This window comes from Podarcis vaucheri, assembly GCF_965113315.1.
Source record: "Podarcis vaucheri genome assembly, chromosome: 16".
In the NCBI taxonomy this organism is placed as follows: Eukaryota; Metazoa; Chordata; class Lepidosauria; order Squamata; family Lacertidae; genus Podarcis; species Podarcis vaucheri.
The window spans coordinates 28,998,135-29,015,002 of NC_138754.1; the positions used below are offsets into that span (position 1 = coordinate 28,998,135).

At 44.1% G+C, this 16,868-nt stretch overlaps 4 protein-coding genes and 2 long non-coding RNA genes across 16 annotated transcripts in view; 4 read left to right on the top strand and 2 right to left on the bottom strand.

Moving 5' to 3' along the window:
• LOC309521129 (immunoglobulin lambda-1 light chain-like) overlaps positions 1 to 16,868 on the top strand; it is a 627,875-nt gene that overhangs the window by 573,514 nt on the left and 37,493 nt on the right. The gene's annotated exons all lie outside the window — the stretch shown is intronic.
• Positions 1 to 16,868, top strand: part of LOC309521111 (immunoglobulin lambda-1 light chain-like) — a 603,006-nt gene that overhangs the window by 537,273 nt on the left and 48,865 nt on the right. The gene's annotated exons all lie outside the window — the stretch shown is intronic.
• The window catches only part of LOC309521126 (immunoglobulin lambda-1 light chain-like), a 593,187-nt gene that overhangs the window by 517,697 nt on the left and 58,622 nt on the right, over positions 1 to 16,868 (top strand). The gene's annotated exons all lie outside the window — the stretch shown is intronic.
• Positions 1 to 16,868, top strand: part of LOC309521127 (immunoglobulin lambda-1 light chain-like) — a 593,349-nt gene that overhangs the window by 509,857 nt on the left and 66,624 nt on the right. The window contains exons 1-2 of one of the 3 annotated variants that reach the window (XM_082203483.1): positions 14,578 to 14,726; positions 14,885 to 15,185. The exons of the other annotated variants lie outside the window; for them this stretch is intronic. Of the exons in view, the coding sequence (XP_082059609.1) occupies positions 14,681 to 14,726; positions 14,885 to 15,185 (347 nt within the window). The 5' untranslated portion in view covers positions 14,578 to 14,680. Of the gene's footprint in view, positions 1 to 14,577; positions 14,727 to 14,884; positions 15,186 to 16,868 lie in introns of those variants that run through there. 3 annotated transcript variants of the gene reach the window in all.
• Positions 1 to 16,868, bottom strand: part of LOC309521173 — a 225,924-nt gene that overhangs the window by 151,484 nt on the left and 57,572 nt on the right. The gene's annotated exons all lie outside the window — the stretch shown is intronic.
• Positions 2,292 to 16,868, bottom strand: part of LOC309521231 — a 38,093-nt gene continuing 23,516 nt past the window's right edge. Inside the window, exon 2 of the long non-coding RNA XR_014214588.1 lies at positions 2,292 to 2,585. This is a non-coding gene — a long non-coding RNA (uncharacterized lncRNA). The remainder of the gene's footprint in view (positions 2,586 to 16,868) is intronic.

The window sequence follows — 16,868 nt, forward strand, 5'->3', positions numbered from 1 at the left end:
TTGTTTAAAACGTCTAGTGTTTTATTATGTTTCTATACATGTTGGATGCCGCCCAGCGTGCCTGGGGCAACCCAGTCCGTTGCGTGGGGCATAAAGAATAAAATTATCATTATGGAATGGGGCGACCCGCTGTGTGTGTGTGTTTGTGATTAATGCACTTGGAGGGAAGAGCTGGCTGGAACTCTAAACAGAAGCAGCAGTACACACTGCAACATTTGGTTGCAGGTCCCATTTGGGACATACCACAGATGAAGTCCCTACTTTGAAGCATTTACCATATAGAAATCCTCCTCCTCCTTTTGGACTGACAAGTGTAAAAGCATGAGACAAAAGGAGCTGGAAGGAAAGAGGAAACTTTGCACAATCTGGAAGAGAGTGAAAGAAGAAAAGAGTGGTAAAGGAACTAAACAAAAAAAACAAAACACAATAGGTGGGGGGGGAGAAGAAAAAAATCCAAATCAAGAAGGAAAAGAGAGAGAGAAATTGGGTGGCCTGAGCGCAGGCCAATGGCCTGCTGGTTTTATACCTGCTGCTGGGATTGACAAAGCTGCCTCTGATTGGTTGCAAAGGCTGCTGGGATTGACAAGGCTGCCTCTGGTTGGTTAACAAGGCATTCTTTGATTGACAAGGCATCTGTCCCTCCCCTTCACCTCATAGCTCACCAATTAACCCATTAACTAACGTCTAGCCGAACCAATCAACCCACTTGAAGGATTACTGTTCATCTTTTTTTCTTAGGGTGTCCCTATGTTCATTGGAGAAATGTTGGGGGGTATGGAGTTCTCCGACTCCCGAGCCGTCTGAAGGCAATCCTGTACAGTGAAGGGTTATGTTTAAAACGTCTAGTGTTTTATTATGTTTCTATACATGTTGGATGCCGCCCAGCGTGCCTGGGGCAACCCAGTCCGTTGCGTGGGGCATAAAGAATAAAATTATCATTATGGAATGGGGCGACCCGCTGTGTGTGTGTGTTTGTGATTAATGCACTTGGAGGGAAGAGCTGGCTGGAACTCTAAACAGAAGCAGCAGTACACACTGCAACATTTGGTTGCAGGTCCCATTTGGGACATACCACAGATGAAGTCCCTACTTTGAAGCATTTACCATATAGAAATCCTCCTCCTCCTTTTGGACTGACAAGTGTAAAAGCATGAGACAAAAGGAGCTGGAAGGAAAGAGGAAACTTTGCACAATCTGGAAGAGAGTGAAAGAAGAAAAGAGTGGTAAAGGAACTAAACAAACAAACAAAAAAAAACACAATAGGTGGGGGGGGGAGAAGAAAAAAATCCAAATCAAGAGGGAAAAGAGAGAGAGAAATTGGGTGGCCTGAGCGCAGGCCAATGGCCTGCTGGTTTTATACCTGCTGCTGGGATTGACAAAGCTGCCTCTGATTGGTTGCAAAGGCTGCTGGGATTGACAAGGCTGCCTCTGGTTGGTTAACAAGGCATTCTTTGATTGACAAGGCATCTGTCCCTCCCCTTCACCTCATAGCTCACCAATTAACCCATTAACTAACGTCTAGCCGAACCAATCAACCCACTTGAAGGATTACTGTTCATCTTTTTTCTTAGGGTGTCCCTATGTTCATTGGAGAAATGTTGGGGGGTATGGAGTTCTCCGACTCCCGAGCCGTCTGAAGGCAATCCTGTACAGTGAAGGGTTTTGTTTAAAACGTCTAGTGTTTTATTATGTTTCTATACATGTTGGATGCCGCCCAGCGTGCCTGGGGCAACCCAGTCCGTTGCGTGGGGCATAAAGAATAAAATTATCATTATGGAATGGGGCAACCCGCTGTGTGTGTGTGTTTGTGATTAATGCACTTGGAGGGAAGAGCTGGCTGGAACTCTAAACAGAAGCAGCAGTACACACTGCAACATTTGGTTGCAGGTCCCATTTGGGACATACCACAGATGAAGTCCCTACTTTGAAGCATTTACCATATAGAAATCCTCCTCCTCCTTTTGGACTGACAAGTGTAAAAGCATGAGACAAAAGGAGCTGGAAGGAAAGAGGAAACTTTGCACAATCTGGAAGAGAGTGAAAGAAGAAAAGAGTGGTAAAGGAATTAAAAAAAAAAAACACAATAGGTGGGGGGGGGGAGAAGAAGAAAATCCAAATCAAGAGGGAAAAGAGAGAGAGAAATTGGGCGGCCTGAGCGCAGGCCAATGGCCTGAGCGCAGGCCAATGGCCTGAGCACAGGTCAGGCCTTCTGGTTTTATACCTGCTGCTGGGATTTGTTGTAACGTGGCGTTTGTGATTTCAGCTTTCTTGACATAATATGCTGGAGACAGTTCTCTAGTAACACTTCTTTATTAAAGCAAACAAGACTGAGGTCTGAGGAGGGGAAAGCTACATTTATAGGGACAGGGAACTAGCTAGAAAGGATACATTTTGGAGGGAACAATATCAGGCAATCACAGTCCTGCCTTTTGGAGGAAACCAATAAGACAGAGGATCCAAATACAGCAGCTTAAATGAACCAATAGTAGCTGTACCCTCTGGAACCAAAAGGCAGTTACTTTACCCTAATGCAAATACAGACAATAATAATTCAGTTATAAAATCCTTTGACTCAATACACAACACTTTTTCTTTTCTTTTCTTTTTCGCTGTTCGTTTGTATGTTTTTGTTCCTTCACTTTGTATGTTTTTTTCTTAAAAAAGAACTTAATAAAAAGAATTTTAAAAAAAGACAGAGGGTCATAAGCTATAGCTTGTTTAGGTTATACATAAATCTGGCAGTGTCTCTATGTCTTCACTGTGTTTCCTTATGATCCGGCCCCCAACAGAGATGTGACCACTGCTGCCTCCTCCCAGTCTCCCTTATGAAAATAAATTCTGTTGCCTTTCTTTTTGTTATGGCTCTATGTATTCACAGTGCAGACTGAAGTCAGTGGTGGTTTTCTCTCCCCCCCCCCCGGTAAAAACCATTACACCCCACCTACCAGCAGGTGGCACTGTGGTCTAAACCACTGAGCCTCTTGGGCTTGCCACTCAGAAGGTCGGCAGTTCGAATCCCCGCGACGGAGTGAGCTCCTGTTGCTCTGTCCCAGCTCGTGCCAACCTAGCAGTTCAAAAGCATGCCAGTGCAAGTAGATAAATAAGTGCCACTGTGGCGGGAAGGTAAATGGTGTTTCCATGCGCTCTGGTTTCTGTCACAGTGTTCGGTTGCGCTGAAGCGGTTTAGTTCTGCTGGCCACATGACCTGAAAAGATGTCTATGGACAAATGCCGGCTCTCTCGGCCTGAAAGCGAGATGAGCGCTGCACCCCAGAGTCTACTTTGATGGGACTTAACTGTCTTGGGGTCCTTTTCCTTTACCTACCAATATCTGATGGTCTCAACAAAGGATGTTTTACACAGGTTCATAATAATGTGTAATAAAGCTATTATTATTTAAAAGCTTATGTGTATTATCTGGAAATCAGACCAGCAATGGCTAGGAATTAGCCCCTGAAAGGGATTCTTCCCCTGGGTTCAGACAATCCACTATATATAGCAACCACTTTTTAAAAAGTGTTTGGCATTAAATGGTGAGTGAAACCTCAACCTGAACATACCCTCCAACATACAGACAATCCCCTGATGCCCAATTTCTCCAGCACTCACCCTTGGCCCCTACAGGATTCTTGCCACCCCCAAACCCCTCCAACTCCAGCCCCACACAGGCTTGCCTGCACCCCACAAGGTAAACCCTTCCCCGCCCCCACTCCAGGGTCTGCTCCTGCCTGGGGTCTCCTCCAGCCACCCACCTTCTCTTCTGGCCTGACCTAGCTCCCTTTTTCCTTCTTGTTTTTACTCAGCATAGCCGGCTGGATGGGCGGCTGGGGCCTGCCAGGCTGGAGAGACACAGACTCACACAGTAATCTCAGTGGCATCATCATCCCTATTGCCTTGCTCCCTTTTCCTCCTTCTCTTATTCCCGCTATGGCTGCTGCTGCAACTGGCAGGCTTGTTTGCCAGGCTCCCTCCCTTGGACCCAATGCAAAACTCTCCCCTCTTCCTCCACCTCAACTTCTCCAACTCCCAGCAGTGGTGACAAGGAGGTGATGGAGGTGGAGGAGAAGATGGCAGCCTCAGTCAGCAACTATCTCTTCCCCTAGAATAATCCCAGGCTTCTCATGTTTCCTCCCTGAGTGGCTTTGCAAGGCATGTTTCCACTGTGGGAAACATTCGCTGTGTACAAGACAAGAACCATTCTCATTTTTTTTTTTAAAAAAATATCATTTATGCAAATCTGGGTGCATTTGCATGACGGGGGCATTCCCCAACCCCAGAGGACTTAAGAAAGCAAAAGGTGAGGTCCCAGCCAGTTGCTTTTGAGAAAGCCCCTCACCATGGCCTGGACTCTGTTTTTCCTGGCCTTTCTCAATTACTGTTCAGGTAAGGATGCAAGCAGGTAACCTCATGTAGACCTGAGATATAAAACCAAAATTACTTGTAGGTTTTATTTATTATGGAAACTTAAAGCTCCAGTGAAATTTGAGAAGACAGAGGATGGAGAGTCATGCTTTTCTTTTCTTTTTTCAAAAGGTGCCAATTCACAGCCAACAGTGACTCAGACAGGCTCCCCGTCTGTGTCCCTGGGCCAAACTGTGAAACTCTTCTGCTCTAGAAGTAGTGGTGGTAACTGGGACAACTTTCAGTGGTATCAACAGAAACCTGGACAGGCTCCTCGCTTTGTGCTGTATCACATCAGACACAGGGGAGAAGGGATCCCAGATCGGTTCATTGGTTCAGTCTCTGGGAACACTGGCTCTTTAATCATCTCCAACATCCAGGCTGAAGATGAGGCAGTTTATCACTGTGCTGCCAGGGAGCGCACAAGTACTAGTAGGAAGTTCCACAGTGATACAATCTGATGGGGAGACAAGAACCTTTTCTCTTCTGCCCTGCCACAACGAAACCTGAGTTCCTCAAGAGCAGAGTTGGTTGGGCTGAATCTGCTCAGACTGTTTTTGACAGGAATGTAGAGTGATATCAGATTATTTAGACACAGGAATGCATTGAGAGAAATGGCGTCACCGTAAATATCTGGCACAGCTCACCAATAAATTGCAGCCCTCCGTTCTTAACTCTCTTCCCCCATTTCCAGTGAAGGCATTCCCAGTTAGCATATGGCAACAAAGATGGGAATTTGAGACTGCGTGACAAAGTGAGAAGCTTAAGGGTTTTGATGATGGTCTTGGCATTTGGGGACTATGCCTCACACATATTCCCCATGAAAGGTTGGCTCTTTCAGGGTATTTTTTTAACAGCTCCTTAATGCAAATTTGTTTTGATCTTTATTATTGCACATTTGCATTCCCAGTAGCAAAGCCAATGAAGGCACAGGAATGGATTTGCATGAATCCTCAGCTCTGGGGGATTTAAGCAAGGGGAGGATGAAGTCTCAGCCAGTTCCCTGTTTGACTCAGAAAACCTCCCTCCTTTGGAGAGTCCACCATGGCCCCAGCTCTGCTTTTCCTGGCTCTTCTCAGTTACTGTTCAGGTAAGGAGGCAAAGAGATAATCTTAGGTAAGTGCAAGAGACAAGAAGAAGAAGAGGAATCTAAGATGGTTATCAAAGAAACATATTGCTCCTGCAGTATTGGGGAGCACAGAGGATCAAAGTATTTGATTTTCCTTTTTTGCAAGGTGTCACTTCACAGCCAGCCTTGACTCAGCCAGTCTCTCAGCCTGTGTCCCCAGATGAAACTGTGAAACTCTCCTGCTCTCAAAATAGTGGTGGTAGCTGGAGCAGGTTTCACTGGAATCAACAGATACCTGGGCAGGTTCCTCGCTTTGTGCTTGCTGGTACCAGCACCTGGAGAGATGGGATCCTGGATCGGTTCACTGGTTCTTCCTCTGGGACCACTGGTTATTTAACCATCTCCAACTTCCAGGCTGAAGATGAGGTAGTTTATTACTGTGGTGCCTGGGAGTATGACAGCAACATGTTTGGCGGTGGTCCAATCTGATGGGGAACTGCGACAAAAACCTTTGATCTTCCAATCCGGAGTGAAGAATGAAGAGCTCATTTTCTCTGTGCCTTAAGATCTTTCAAAGTCTCAAGCCAAAGGGCTTTGCACTCACTTCTCTGTGACTGCCATCTTACGCTGACAATTAGGAAAATATCCTTCTCTAATAGTTAGCTGATCTCTGATATTAAATGTTTATGTTTTTACTGTATGATTTACATCTGATTGTTGCAGACTGCTGTGATATGTTTTTTCCTGAATAGTGGGGTTTAAATATTTTAAAACAAATAAATAATATGGTAGGACTTACACACCCAGCCAGCCAACCAACCAGCCATGAGTCCACACAGTCTGTTGTGATGCCGGAGGGGACAAATGATGAAGAGGAAAGTTTCTCTGTCTTTTTCTGTCTGTTTCTGTAAAGGTGTCCATTCACAGCCAGCAGTCATTCAGCCAGACTCCCAGTCTGTGTCTCTGGGCCAGACGACTAAACTCCCCTGCTCCAAAAGTAGTGGGAGCTTGGACAGCTTTTACTGGTATCAACAGAAGCCCAGAGACGCTCCTCGTTTTGTGCTCTATGGTGCCGACAAGAGGGGAGAAGGGATCCCGGACCGGTTCACGGGCTCTTCCTCTGGGAACACTGGCTATTTAACCATCTCCAACATCCAGGCTGAAGATGAGGCAGTTTATTTCTGTGTTGACTGGGAGCACACCGGTAGTATCATGTTTCACAGTGATACAACTTAATGGGGAACTGAGACAAAAACCTGTTCTCTTCCTCCCCAGACTGCAGAACGGACTAGATCCCTGGAACATCATTCATCTGTGCCAGAATATCTTTTGATATCTAGATTTGTAAGGCTCAGTGAGGCCATCTGGGCTCTGACACATTTCAATGGCAGGACCACCCACCCACCAACTGCACCAGCAATCTGTACCCTCATTAGAAAAGGAATTTCCCCAAAAATCTTGATGGATCTTTTCTTATTCCTATTTTGCTCCTTCATTTCATTGATTACTCACTTGTCATCTGAAGATCTCCAAGAAACAGTAAAAAGATACACAGTACACAACACCTTGGGGTGGGGGAAAGTAGGGGGAATCATATGATACATTAATGCTGATAAGGAAAAATTTTGGGGTGTGAATTTACTCCGCTACTCAGTTCATCGGGGTGCCACTCCTCATGGGTCTCTCTGGTCAGCAAAAGAAGGATTCTCCAGTCAAGTTAAAGAAGCAAATAACAGTCAGCAGACCTGATCTTTATTTCTTGCAAGAAGGTTCAAACACACAGAGAGTAGGAACCCTGAGCATGGGGTTGCGTGAACTTTTAAGACCCCTCCCCATTTCCCATAATACATTATCCAACAGCATCATCGAAACATCACAAATATGTCACAAAGTAGGAGTGTTTGGCGTGTAGAAACATGAGCCCATCACAGACCACCCCTGTCAATAGCTCCCCATACCCAGCACCTTTTAACTAACCTCTTCCCCAAAGAACAATAAAAGTATTTACACATCTCCCTAGCGGCAAGGCTTTCCTGAGCTCCTCCTCTGAAAGTATCCGGATTCAATCCTCCATCTGGATGGATTTCTGTCTGGTGTATGTGCTGCCCTTGATCTCCTCCTGTTGTGAGCCTCAGTTCACACCTTATGGAGGGGCAAGGAGTACGTGACCTTATGCTTAAGGGATTCTGGAGGCAGGGGGAGCCCTGGATTCCCCTCTTCCAGAGGAGTCATCAGCCTTTGGAACCAAGGAAATCCGCCAAACTGTTGAATTTGGGCGATTATTTGATTCCATATGGGAATGTCAGAGTTCCATACATGGTCTCCGCTAATTGCTATCATTTTATAGACTGCTTTTCTGAGCCTCTTTGCTGTTGTCTATGTATGGCGCTTGTGTCATTGACCTGGCCTTAGTTCGAGGCTGTGGTGGGGACTTGGGATTTGGGGGGAGTCGTTTAACTGCCCCCCCATTCCTGGTTTTAACAACACAGTGATATTTCATATAACATCTATTAAAAAACACGCTCAAATAATAAACAAAGCAATCATCAGCCCCATTAATGAATAAACAAAAATAAATAAAACCTCAACTTTCCCTCGTCCAAAAAACATTCACATCTAACCAACAATTTCCCCCCTTTAATCTTTCCACCCCACCCAGAGTCAGGTGTGGAGGGCAGCTGTTGCAAATGGGGGGGGGGTCTCAGCAGGGGGTGAGCACCTGCTCCCCCTTCTGTTTTAAAAAGGAGCAATTCTCACATATCATATACATTATCATTAGACAATATATAGTACAGTGGTACCTCGGGTTAAGTACTTAATTCGTTCCGGAGGTCAGTACTTAACCTGAAACTGTTCTTAACCTGAAGCACCACTTTAGCTAATAGGGCCTCCTGCTGCCGCCGCACTGCTGGAGCCCGATTTCTGTTCTTATCCCGAAGCAAAGTTCTTAACCTGAGGTAATATTTCTGGGTTAGCTGAGTCTGTAACCTGAAGCGTATGTAACCCGAAGTACCACTGTATGTATCTACAGGGGCGAAATGATGATGATAATGATAATGAGGATGAGGATGATTTAGTTATTTACCGTATTTTTCGCTCTATAAGACGCACCAGACCACAAGACGCACCTAGTTTTTGGAGGAGGAGAACAAGAAAAAAATAATCTGAATCTCAGAAGCCAGAACAGCAAGAGGGATTGCTGTGCTGTGAAAGCAGCAATCCCTCTTGCTGTTCTGGCTTCTGGGATAGCTGTACCTGCATTCACTCCATAAGACGCACACACATTTCCCTTTACTTTTTAGGAGGGAAAAAGTGAGTCTTATAGAGCAAAAAATACGGTATGTCCAGGCCATCTGGCTGGGTTTCCCCAGCCACTCTGGGCAGCTTACAACACATAAAATAATTCTAAAATGTACATAGCCCCTTGGGGGGGGGGGGAGACACGAGGCATGTGAATGAGCCCAGCCTCTCAAAGGCGAGGCTGGGATCGCAGGGCACAAGGCTGTTGCATCCTTTGCGAGGCATGTTTCCGTGGTGGGAAACGTTCGCTGTGTACAAGACAAGACCCATTCTATTTTTTAAAAAAAAATCATTTATGCAAATCTGGGTGCATTTGCATAAAGGGGGACATTCCCCAACCCTAGAGGACTTAAGAAAGCAAAGGCTGAGGTCCCAGCCAGTTGCTTTTGTGTTTGAGAAAGCCCCTCACCATGGCCTGGACTCTGTTTTTCCTGGCCTTTCTCAATTACTGTTCAGGTAAGGATGCAAACAGGTAACCTCATGTAGACCGGAGAGATAAAACCAAAATTACTTGTAGTTTTTATTTATTATGGAAACCTAAAGCTCTAGCGATATTTGAGAACACAGAGGATGGAGAGTCATGCTTTTCTTTTCTTTTTGCAAAGGTGTTATTTCACAGTCTGTAACTCAGCCAGCCTCGGAGTCTGTGTCCCTGGGCCAAACTGCGAAACTCTCCTGCTCTAGAAGTAGTGGTAGCTGGCTCAGCTTTGGCTGGTATCAACAGAAACCTGGACAGGCTCCTCGCTTTGTGTGGTATGGCTCCAGCACCAGGGGAGAAGGGATCCCAGATCGGTTCACTGGCTCTCAATCCGGGAACACTGGCTCTTTAACCATCTCCAACATCCAGGCTGAAGATGAGGCCGTTTATTACTGTGGTGCCAGCGAGAGCACTGGTAGCTGGATGTATCACAGTGATATAATCTGATGAGGAACTAAGACAAAAACCTTTTCTCTTCTGCCCTGCCACAACGAAACCTGAGTTCCTCAAAAGCAGAGTTGGGCCTGAATGAGCTCAGACTGTTTTTGACAAGAATGTAGTATGATATCAGATTATTTTGGACACTGGAATGCATTTAGAGAAATGGCCTCACCGTAAACATCTGACACAGGTCAGCAATAAACTGCAGCCCTCAGTTCTTAATTCTCCTTGATGGCTAGGTCAAAGCTCAACAACTTTGCCAAAAAACGTTCATCAACTTTTGTGTCCGGATTTTCACATTTTGAAACATGGCAACCCTGTTAATAAACAAATAGCTGGGTTGTCGTTTTTTAATTTCCTTGCAAACAAGTCACAATGAATGTTCAAAAAGCAGTAACCCAGTCCAGTATTCTTCTTCTAACTCCAGAATCTCAAGATCTTTCCCACCATCTGCGGCTTGATCTATTTATCTCTGGTGCAAGGAACTGGACCTTCCACATGCAAGTCACATTCTTTGCCATTAAACTTTCATTCCCCTTTATCCCTCTTCCCTTGAGATATCCCCATCAGCCTTGATAAGGAAGAATTATCCTGCTTCTTCCTTAAGGCCATCTTCTACCAGACAAGCACCATCACTAATACTATTTTTAAATCTCCTTTCTGCTAAAGTATTATATTGCATCTCATTTTGGTATTGCATTTTGTATTCTCCGAAGAGAGACAAAGTTCTAACAGAGCCAATGAACATGGGATGTCCATTAAAGGACCATTCATCAGCTCTGGGGAGATATAAGAAAGGAAAGTGTCAGGTCCCATCCAGCTTCCTGTTAGAGTCAACATGCCCTTTAAATGTATTCTAATTGTTTCTGTTATTTCTTAGGAAATTCACATTGTAATGCAATAAAAGGCAATATGTAAGAAATGAAACAAGCAATGAAAATACAATTAACCGTGCAGCGCCTAACACAGCACATTACAATTACTATAATAGGCAGAAAAATTATTAAGCACCCATCCTTAAGACCCTAGGCAATTTCATCTGCAAAACTCACAGACTTAACATACAGAATAAGAGAACAAGAAGAGCATACATTTAAAGAAGATTGGAAAACATTTATTGAATATATGGGGAATAATTGTGTACAGCTGAAAATACTGGCAGCATTTAGATAAATTCAGCAGTGTAAACAAGTTTTGATGGATGCAATAATGGAATACTGAACGGGGAGAGGTTGCACCAGTTTTCACATATTTGATGAAATTCTGCTTTCATAGAGAGGCTGTGCACCCTCACACAATGTATGTTCAGTGCTGTGGACCCTTGGGTTATGTTACCTTTGGGTAATGTAACACTTTCGGGTGGCGAATGCGGCAAACCCGGAAGTGTATACTTTCGGGTTTAGCTGCGTGTGCATGCGCAGAAGCGCTCTGCGCACCACGCGCATGTGCAGAAACACTCTATCACACCATGTGCATGTGCAGAAGTGGCGCCTCTTCTTATGAAATTTTTGGGGTGTACACGGACGCCCCAGGACGAATAAAATTCGTATCCAGAGTGTCCACTGTACAGTGGTACCTCGGGTTAAGTACTTAATTCGTTCCGGAGGTCCGTTCTTAACCTGAAACCGTTCTTAACCTGAAGCACCACTTTAGCTAATGGGGCCTCCTGCTGCCGCCGTGCCTCCGCTGCGTGATATCTGTTCTCATCCTGAAGCAAAGTTCTTAACCTGAGGTACTATTTCTGGGTTAGCAGAGTCTGTAACCTGAAGCGTATGTAACCTGAAGCATATGTAACCCAAGGTACCACTGTCATAGATGTCAACTTACAGATTTGAAAATAAGGGATCAGCAGCCAAAATAAGGGATTTTCAGAGCACAGGTATGTTCAACTTCTGAGCCCCTCCGAGCCAAAGGCAGAAAGCCCAGCTAGCAGCCAAATGAAGCCTCAAGCGGTGGTTCCCACAGCGCAGCAACCCGGCAAAGGGGATGCAGCAAGGAAAAGCACCGTCACCTCTCCGCTGGGAAGCGCTGAGCAAAGGCGAGTCCCCAGGCAACGCGGCCGATTTGATTGGCACAAGGCATGCAAGTTCCACCCCCCAGTCGTTCCTAGACTCCTTATTGGGTGAGCAGTGCAGCCAAGCAACACAGTTGGAGCCTCCCTCCTCCCTGGCTGGCAGGGAGGGAGGGAGAGGAGCTGGGTTACCCCAGCCACTCTGGCCAGCTCCCAACAAAATTAAAAGCACAATAAAACATCAAACATTAAAAACCTCCCTAAACAGGGCTGCCTTCAGATGTCTTTTAAAAGTCAGATAGTTATTTATCTCCTTGCCATCTGATGGGAAGACGTTCCACAGAAAGATTCATTCTTGCCAGTATAATCTTAATAGAAGATTCCATAAAAGAATGGAATAAATAAAAGAATTGAAATAAAGGAATGGAAATGGTTTATTGAATGTTTACAGATAAATTGTAGACAGATAAAAACACTGTCAGGATTACTGTAATAACCTGCAGTTTCATAAGACTATCTATTTAAAGAAGATGAATAAATGAGCAAATTAAGTTAATGAGGATATGCAGAAGATATTAAAAATAAATTTAAGTTTTGAAATGTAAAAATGATTGTAAAATCAGTGAAATGTATAAACCTGAAAAGTTTGTTTAAATCTATCAATCAATCAATCAATCTCTATGTTGAGTTTATCTGCAGAGATGGTTTCCTAATGGCCATTTCACTCTTTCATCTCAACATGAAATGACACCCCCCCCCAATTTTGCTAAAATACATTATATACTTTATTATATGTATAACATTATACAAAATATATATTCCAGGTTTGCAAAAGTAATTAGCATCTAAACAGATACACGCGACCCTGTGCATAACTGTATAAAAATGAGTATGAACTATCTATATGAATAAACAGACTCACACATTTAACAGACATGTCCATTATATGTGTGTGTGTTCACTATCAACCAACTATGATCCTTCCGCAACAATACAAAGCAGGAACTCTAGTGAATGTTGTTTTCAAGTACTGCTTCCCACAACCAACGTTGAACGCACCCTTCCTCCCTGGTAGGGAAAGCAAGGGGAATGTGAATGCATAAGATTGACTAGATTGTGATTTCAATACAGTGGTACCTCTGGATACGCACACCTCTGGTTGCGTATCCTTCAGGATGCAAACGCGGAAACCCGGAAGTATTTTTCCGGGTTTCGCACTGTGCACATGCGCAGAAGTGGCACCTCCAGTTGTGAGTTCCTCGGAATCTGACCGGAGCTCCAGAACGGATCCCGTTCGCAACCAGAGGTACCACTACATTTTGCTTTGAAATGTGATGCAGGTGTTTTGTGGTGTCTGCTGTTCTGGCTTTAACCTCCGGGGGACAATGTTGGGTCACCTACCTGTTTTTTAAAATAATAGTGAATTATATTACAAAACGGAAAATTGTTACAAAAACCGAACTGTTGGGGTGAAGTGAAGCATCAGAATGTTTTTTCTTATGCCTGACAACTCTCTTAGGATATTTGCATGAGGAGCAGTGCTGATGAGTCACTCCCCCCCCCCCCCGTAATCACAGTTTGCAATGGAGAGAAGTTTCCATTGCAACCTGGACAAAGCTTCAGAGTTTGGGAGCTGATTTTATTTCTTAATTCCCGCCTTTGTTGTGAGTCCCTGAATCTGAGAAAGGAGGGTGGTGGGTTGGCTTCTTTCAACAAGGAGTGCTTAAATAGGTTTGCATATGATTATTAATTTTATTATTCACAAACAGAAAGAAAATGAAAAACATAGTTACAATTCATAAACCATATTTTACCAAACCCGAATTCATTTAGACTAATAAAGAGCTATAATTTGCATCCGTGTGGCTTCCATCCACCACAACTCAACATCCTTTACTGCATACTCTTATTTACATTGTGTCCTTATATTGATCATTTAATATCTATTAGTATTTTACCTTGAATTAGTTCCTCTTTGCATACTTATTCTATATTTATCAATATGTTTTCTTTAGAAAGTGTTTTTTCATATATTCCTCAAAACATTGCCATTCCTTCCTTTGATTAGACTGATTTCTTATGGCTGCCGTTAGTTTAGCTAATTCTATAAATTCACATAATTGACTTATCCAGTCTTCCTTTGTGGGGAAGCAATAATCTGGCTGCGGTTGTGCCATATAATTTTTTTTATTCTGTTGAGACTAAGACAGCCAGTTGTGTCTGCCTTGGTGTTGAAAGCCCTTTCTTAATGGGAATCTGCCTTATAGCAGCTCCAACTATTTCTCCATTCAAGGCAATTCCAGCTTGCCATTATTTTCAGCTGAGATTCAGTCATGTGCCAGCAAATTGAGGCTGCACAATTCATGGTTGATTTCAAGGTGTTGTGCAGGAAGCCAGCTCCTCCTCAACATTCGACTTTGCCAGAAGGAAATTGATCGGGGAATGCACTAGAATATATAGGGCAACATTTGCTGGACACACCACCTAACCTCATCACGAACATCAGAACCAAGGTTTAATGAAATTTTAATCCAGTATCGTTATTCTGACTGCACAGTCTCAGATCTGCAGGCAAATCTTTGTCACCATGTGCTGCTTAATTTTTTAAAATTTAATTTGAGATGCAGGGATGGCACCTTCAGCATCCACACATCACCCCTCATCCGTTGAACTACAGTCCCAGCATGAATCACATGCTTCCTTGTGGTAAATTGACCTAGTGTCGCCTCAAGTTCACAAGACAAGAACCTCCTCATTTTAAAAAGCAAACATCACCTTTATCCAAATCAGTTCCATTGTATTTTGCTTACTGCATCATTTATTCCAGACAAAGGCTTTCTAACAGAGCCAATGAGCACCACCTGGATTTGCATCAAGAGATCCTTCACCAGCTCTGAGAAGTTTTAACAAAGGAATGACTCAGGACCACCAACAGTTGCCTGTTAACCTTCAGAAAGTCGCCTTGCTTTAGAGAGCTCACCATGGCCTGGACTCTGTTTTTCCTGGTTCTTCTCAGTTACTGTTTAGGTAAACACAAAAAGAAGTAGACTTAAGTTGGCCTAAATGGGGGGGGGGAGCATATCTTTAATGTTTATTTATCATAGTGCCTTAAAGTTCAGGGGATATGTGAGAACAGAGAGGATTGAGAATCATACATTTCTTTTTCTCTTCTTTTTTTTACAAAGGTGTTATTTCACAGCCAGCATTGACCCAGCTGGGATCCCAGTCTGTGTCCCTGGGTCAGACTGTGACCCTCTCCTGCTCTAAGAATAAGGGGAGCTGGCAGACCTTTGGCTGGTGTCAACAGAAACCTGGGCAGCCTCCTCGTTTTCTATGGTATGGTCCCAGCACCAGGGGAGACGGAGTCCCAGATAGGTTCACCGCTTCTCCCTCTGAGGATACCGGCTATTTAACCATCTCCAATGTCCAGGCTGAAGATGAGGCAGTTTATCACTGTTTTGCATGGGAAGGCACCGGTACTCCGAAGTTCCACTGTGGTACCATCTGATGGGGAACTGAGACAAAAACTTTCTCTCTCCTTCTCCTTTCTCTCTCCAGCAAAGAAACCAGAATTAGGCAAGAGCTGAGTTTGGTCCAAATGAACTTTATTTCTTTTTGGCAGGAATATCAAGTTATTTAAACAGATGGATTCTTTTACAGAAATGACCTCACCTCTTCTTCTTCTTCTTCTTCTTCTTCTTCTTCTTCTTCTTCTTCTTCTTCTTCTTCTTCTTCTTCTTCTTCTTCTCTTCTTTGGCAATCACTCGTAGCTGAGTAAGATTGTCTTCCATAAACACAGTTTTAACAATGAGTCTGTAAGTGACTGTGGAGGCCAATTCTGGATCCACGCGTCCTTCCACAGTGGGGACGTTGGTTTCTGTGTGGGAGTTGATCACAGTGTGGATGTGCCAAGTGTGCCTTCCTCTTAACAAATTTCTCCCTTGCCTCCTGAGTTCGAGTGTCTTCGAAGCCCAGGACACCATTAGTAAAGGCTGTTCTCCAACTGGAGCACTCGCAGGGCAGTTTTTCCCAGTTGTCAGTGTTTATACTACATTTTTAAAGATTTTGGCATGACCTTGTCAAAACTGTAGTTACAAGGCCCCTGGCCTGTCAAACCAGTTCTTACATTGGATCCCAGTACGTTTCCGAGCATAATTCAAAGTGTTGGTGCTGACCTTTAAAGCCCTAAACGGCCTCGGTCCAGTATACCTGAAGGAGCATCTCTACCCCCATCGTTCTGCCCAGACACTGAGGTCAAACGCCAAGGGCCTTCCGGCGGTTTCCTCTCTGCGAGAAGCCAAGTTACAGGGAACCTTCAGAGGGCCTTCTTGGTAGTGGCACCTGCCCTGTGGAACACCCTCCCACCAGATGTCAAAGAGAAAAACAACTATCTGACTTTTAGAAGACATCTGAAGGTAGCCCTGTCTAGGGAAGCTTTTAATGTTTAATAGACTACTGTATTTTAATATTCTGTTGGAAGCCACCCAGAGGCGGGGTATAAATAAATTATTATTATTATTATTATTATTATTATTATTATTATTATTATACATGTGATAATAATAATAAATTATAAATATAGAGGCAGGGCATAAATAATAAATTATTATTATTATTATTATTATTATTATTATTATTATTATTATTATACATGTGATTTATTCAGTCATCGCGGTAAGGGCAAAGAATTCCAGACATTCCTCCATAATGGAGTTGTTTGCACTGAGCTCCTCCGCCTCTCCCCTCCAGCAGCAACACCTGTTCCTACGGCGTCTGTCCATGGACAATTGTCTCTGTGCTTTTTGTTCTTGCACCCTTAATGAAGGCCACGTTTTGGGAGAAGGGGGGTCGGTTATGCTGTCCAGTGACGTGTCAGCTAGCTGCTCTCTCTCCCCTCCCCCTTCTCCTAACTCTGCTGTCTGCCTATCTCTGAGCTGTTATCTTCCTCCAAGCCCTGCTGTAAATCAGGACTGCCTTCCTTCTCTCTGGAAGCTACAGGAGAAGGGAGGGAGGGGAGACACCCCTCCCACTCCTTGTCCTCTTCAGTCCAGTCTCTGAGACCACCGTTTAAATGAGTGTCAGGGGATGATTAGCTGCTTGTGCTTAAAATTGTGCCCCTTCAGAGTTTGTGCGGCCCCACAAACCTCTGTGTGTGACAGAGCTCCTCAG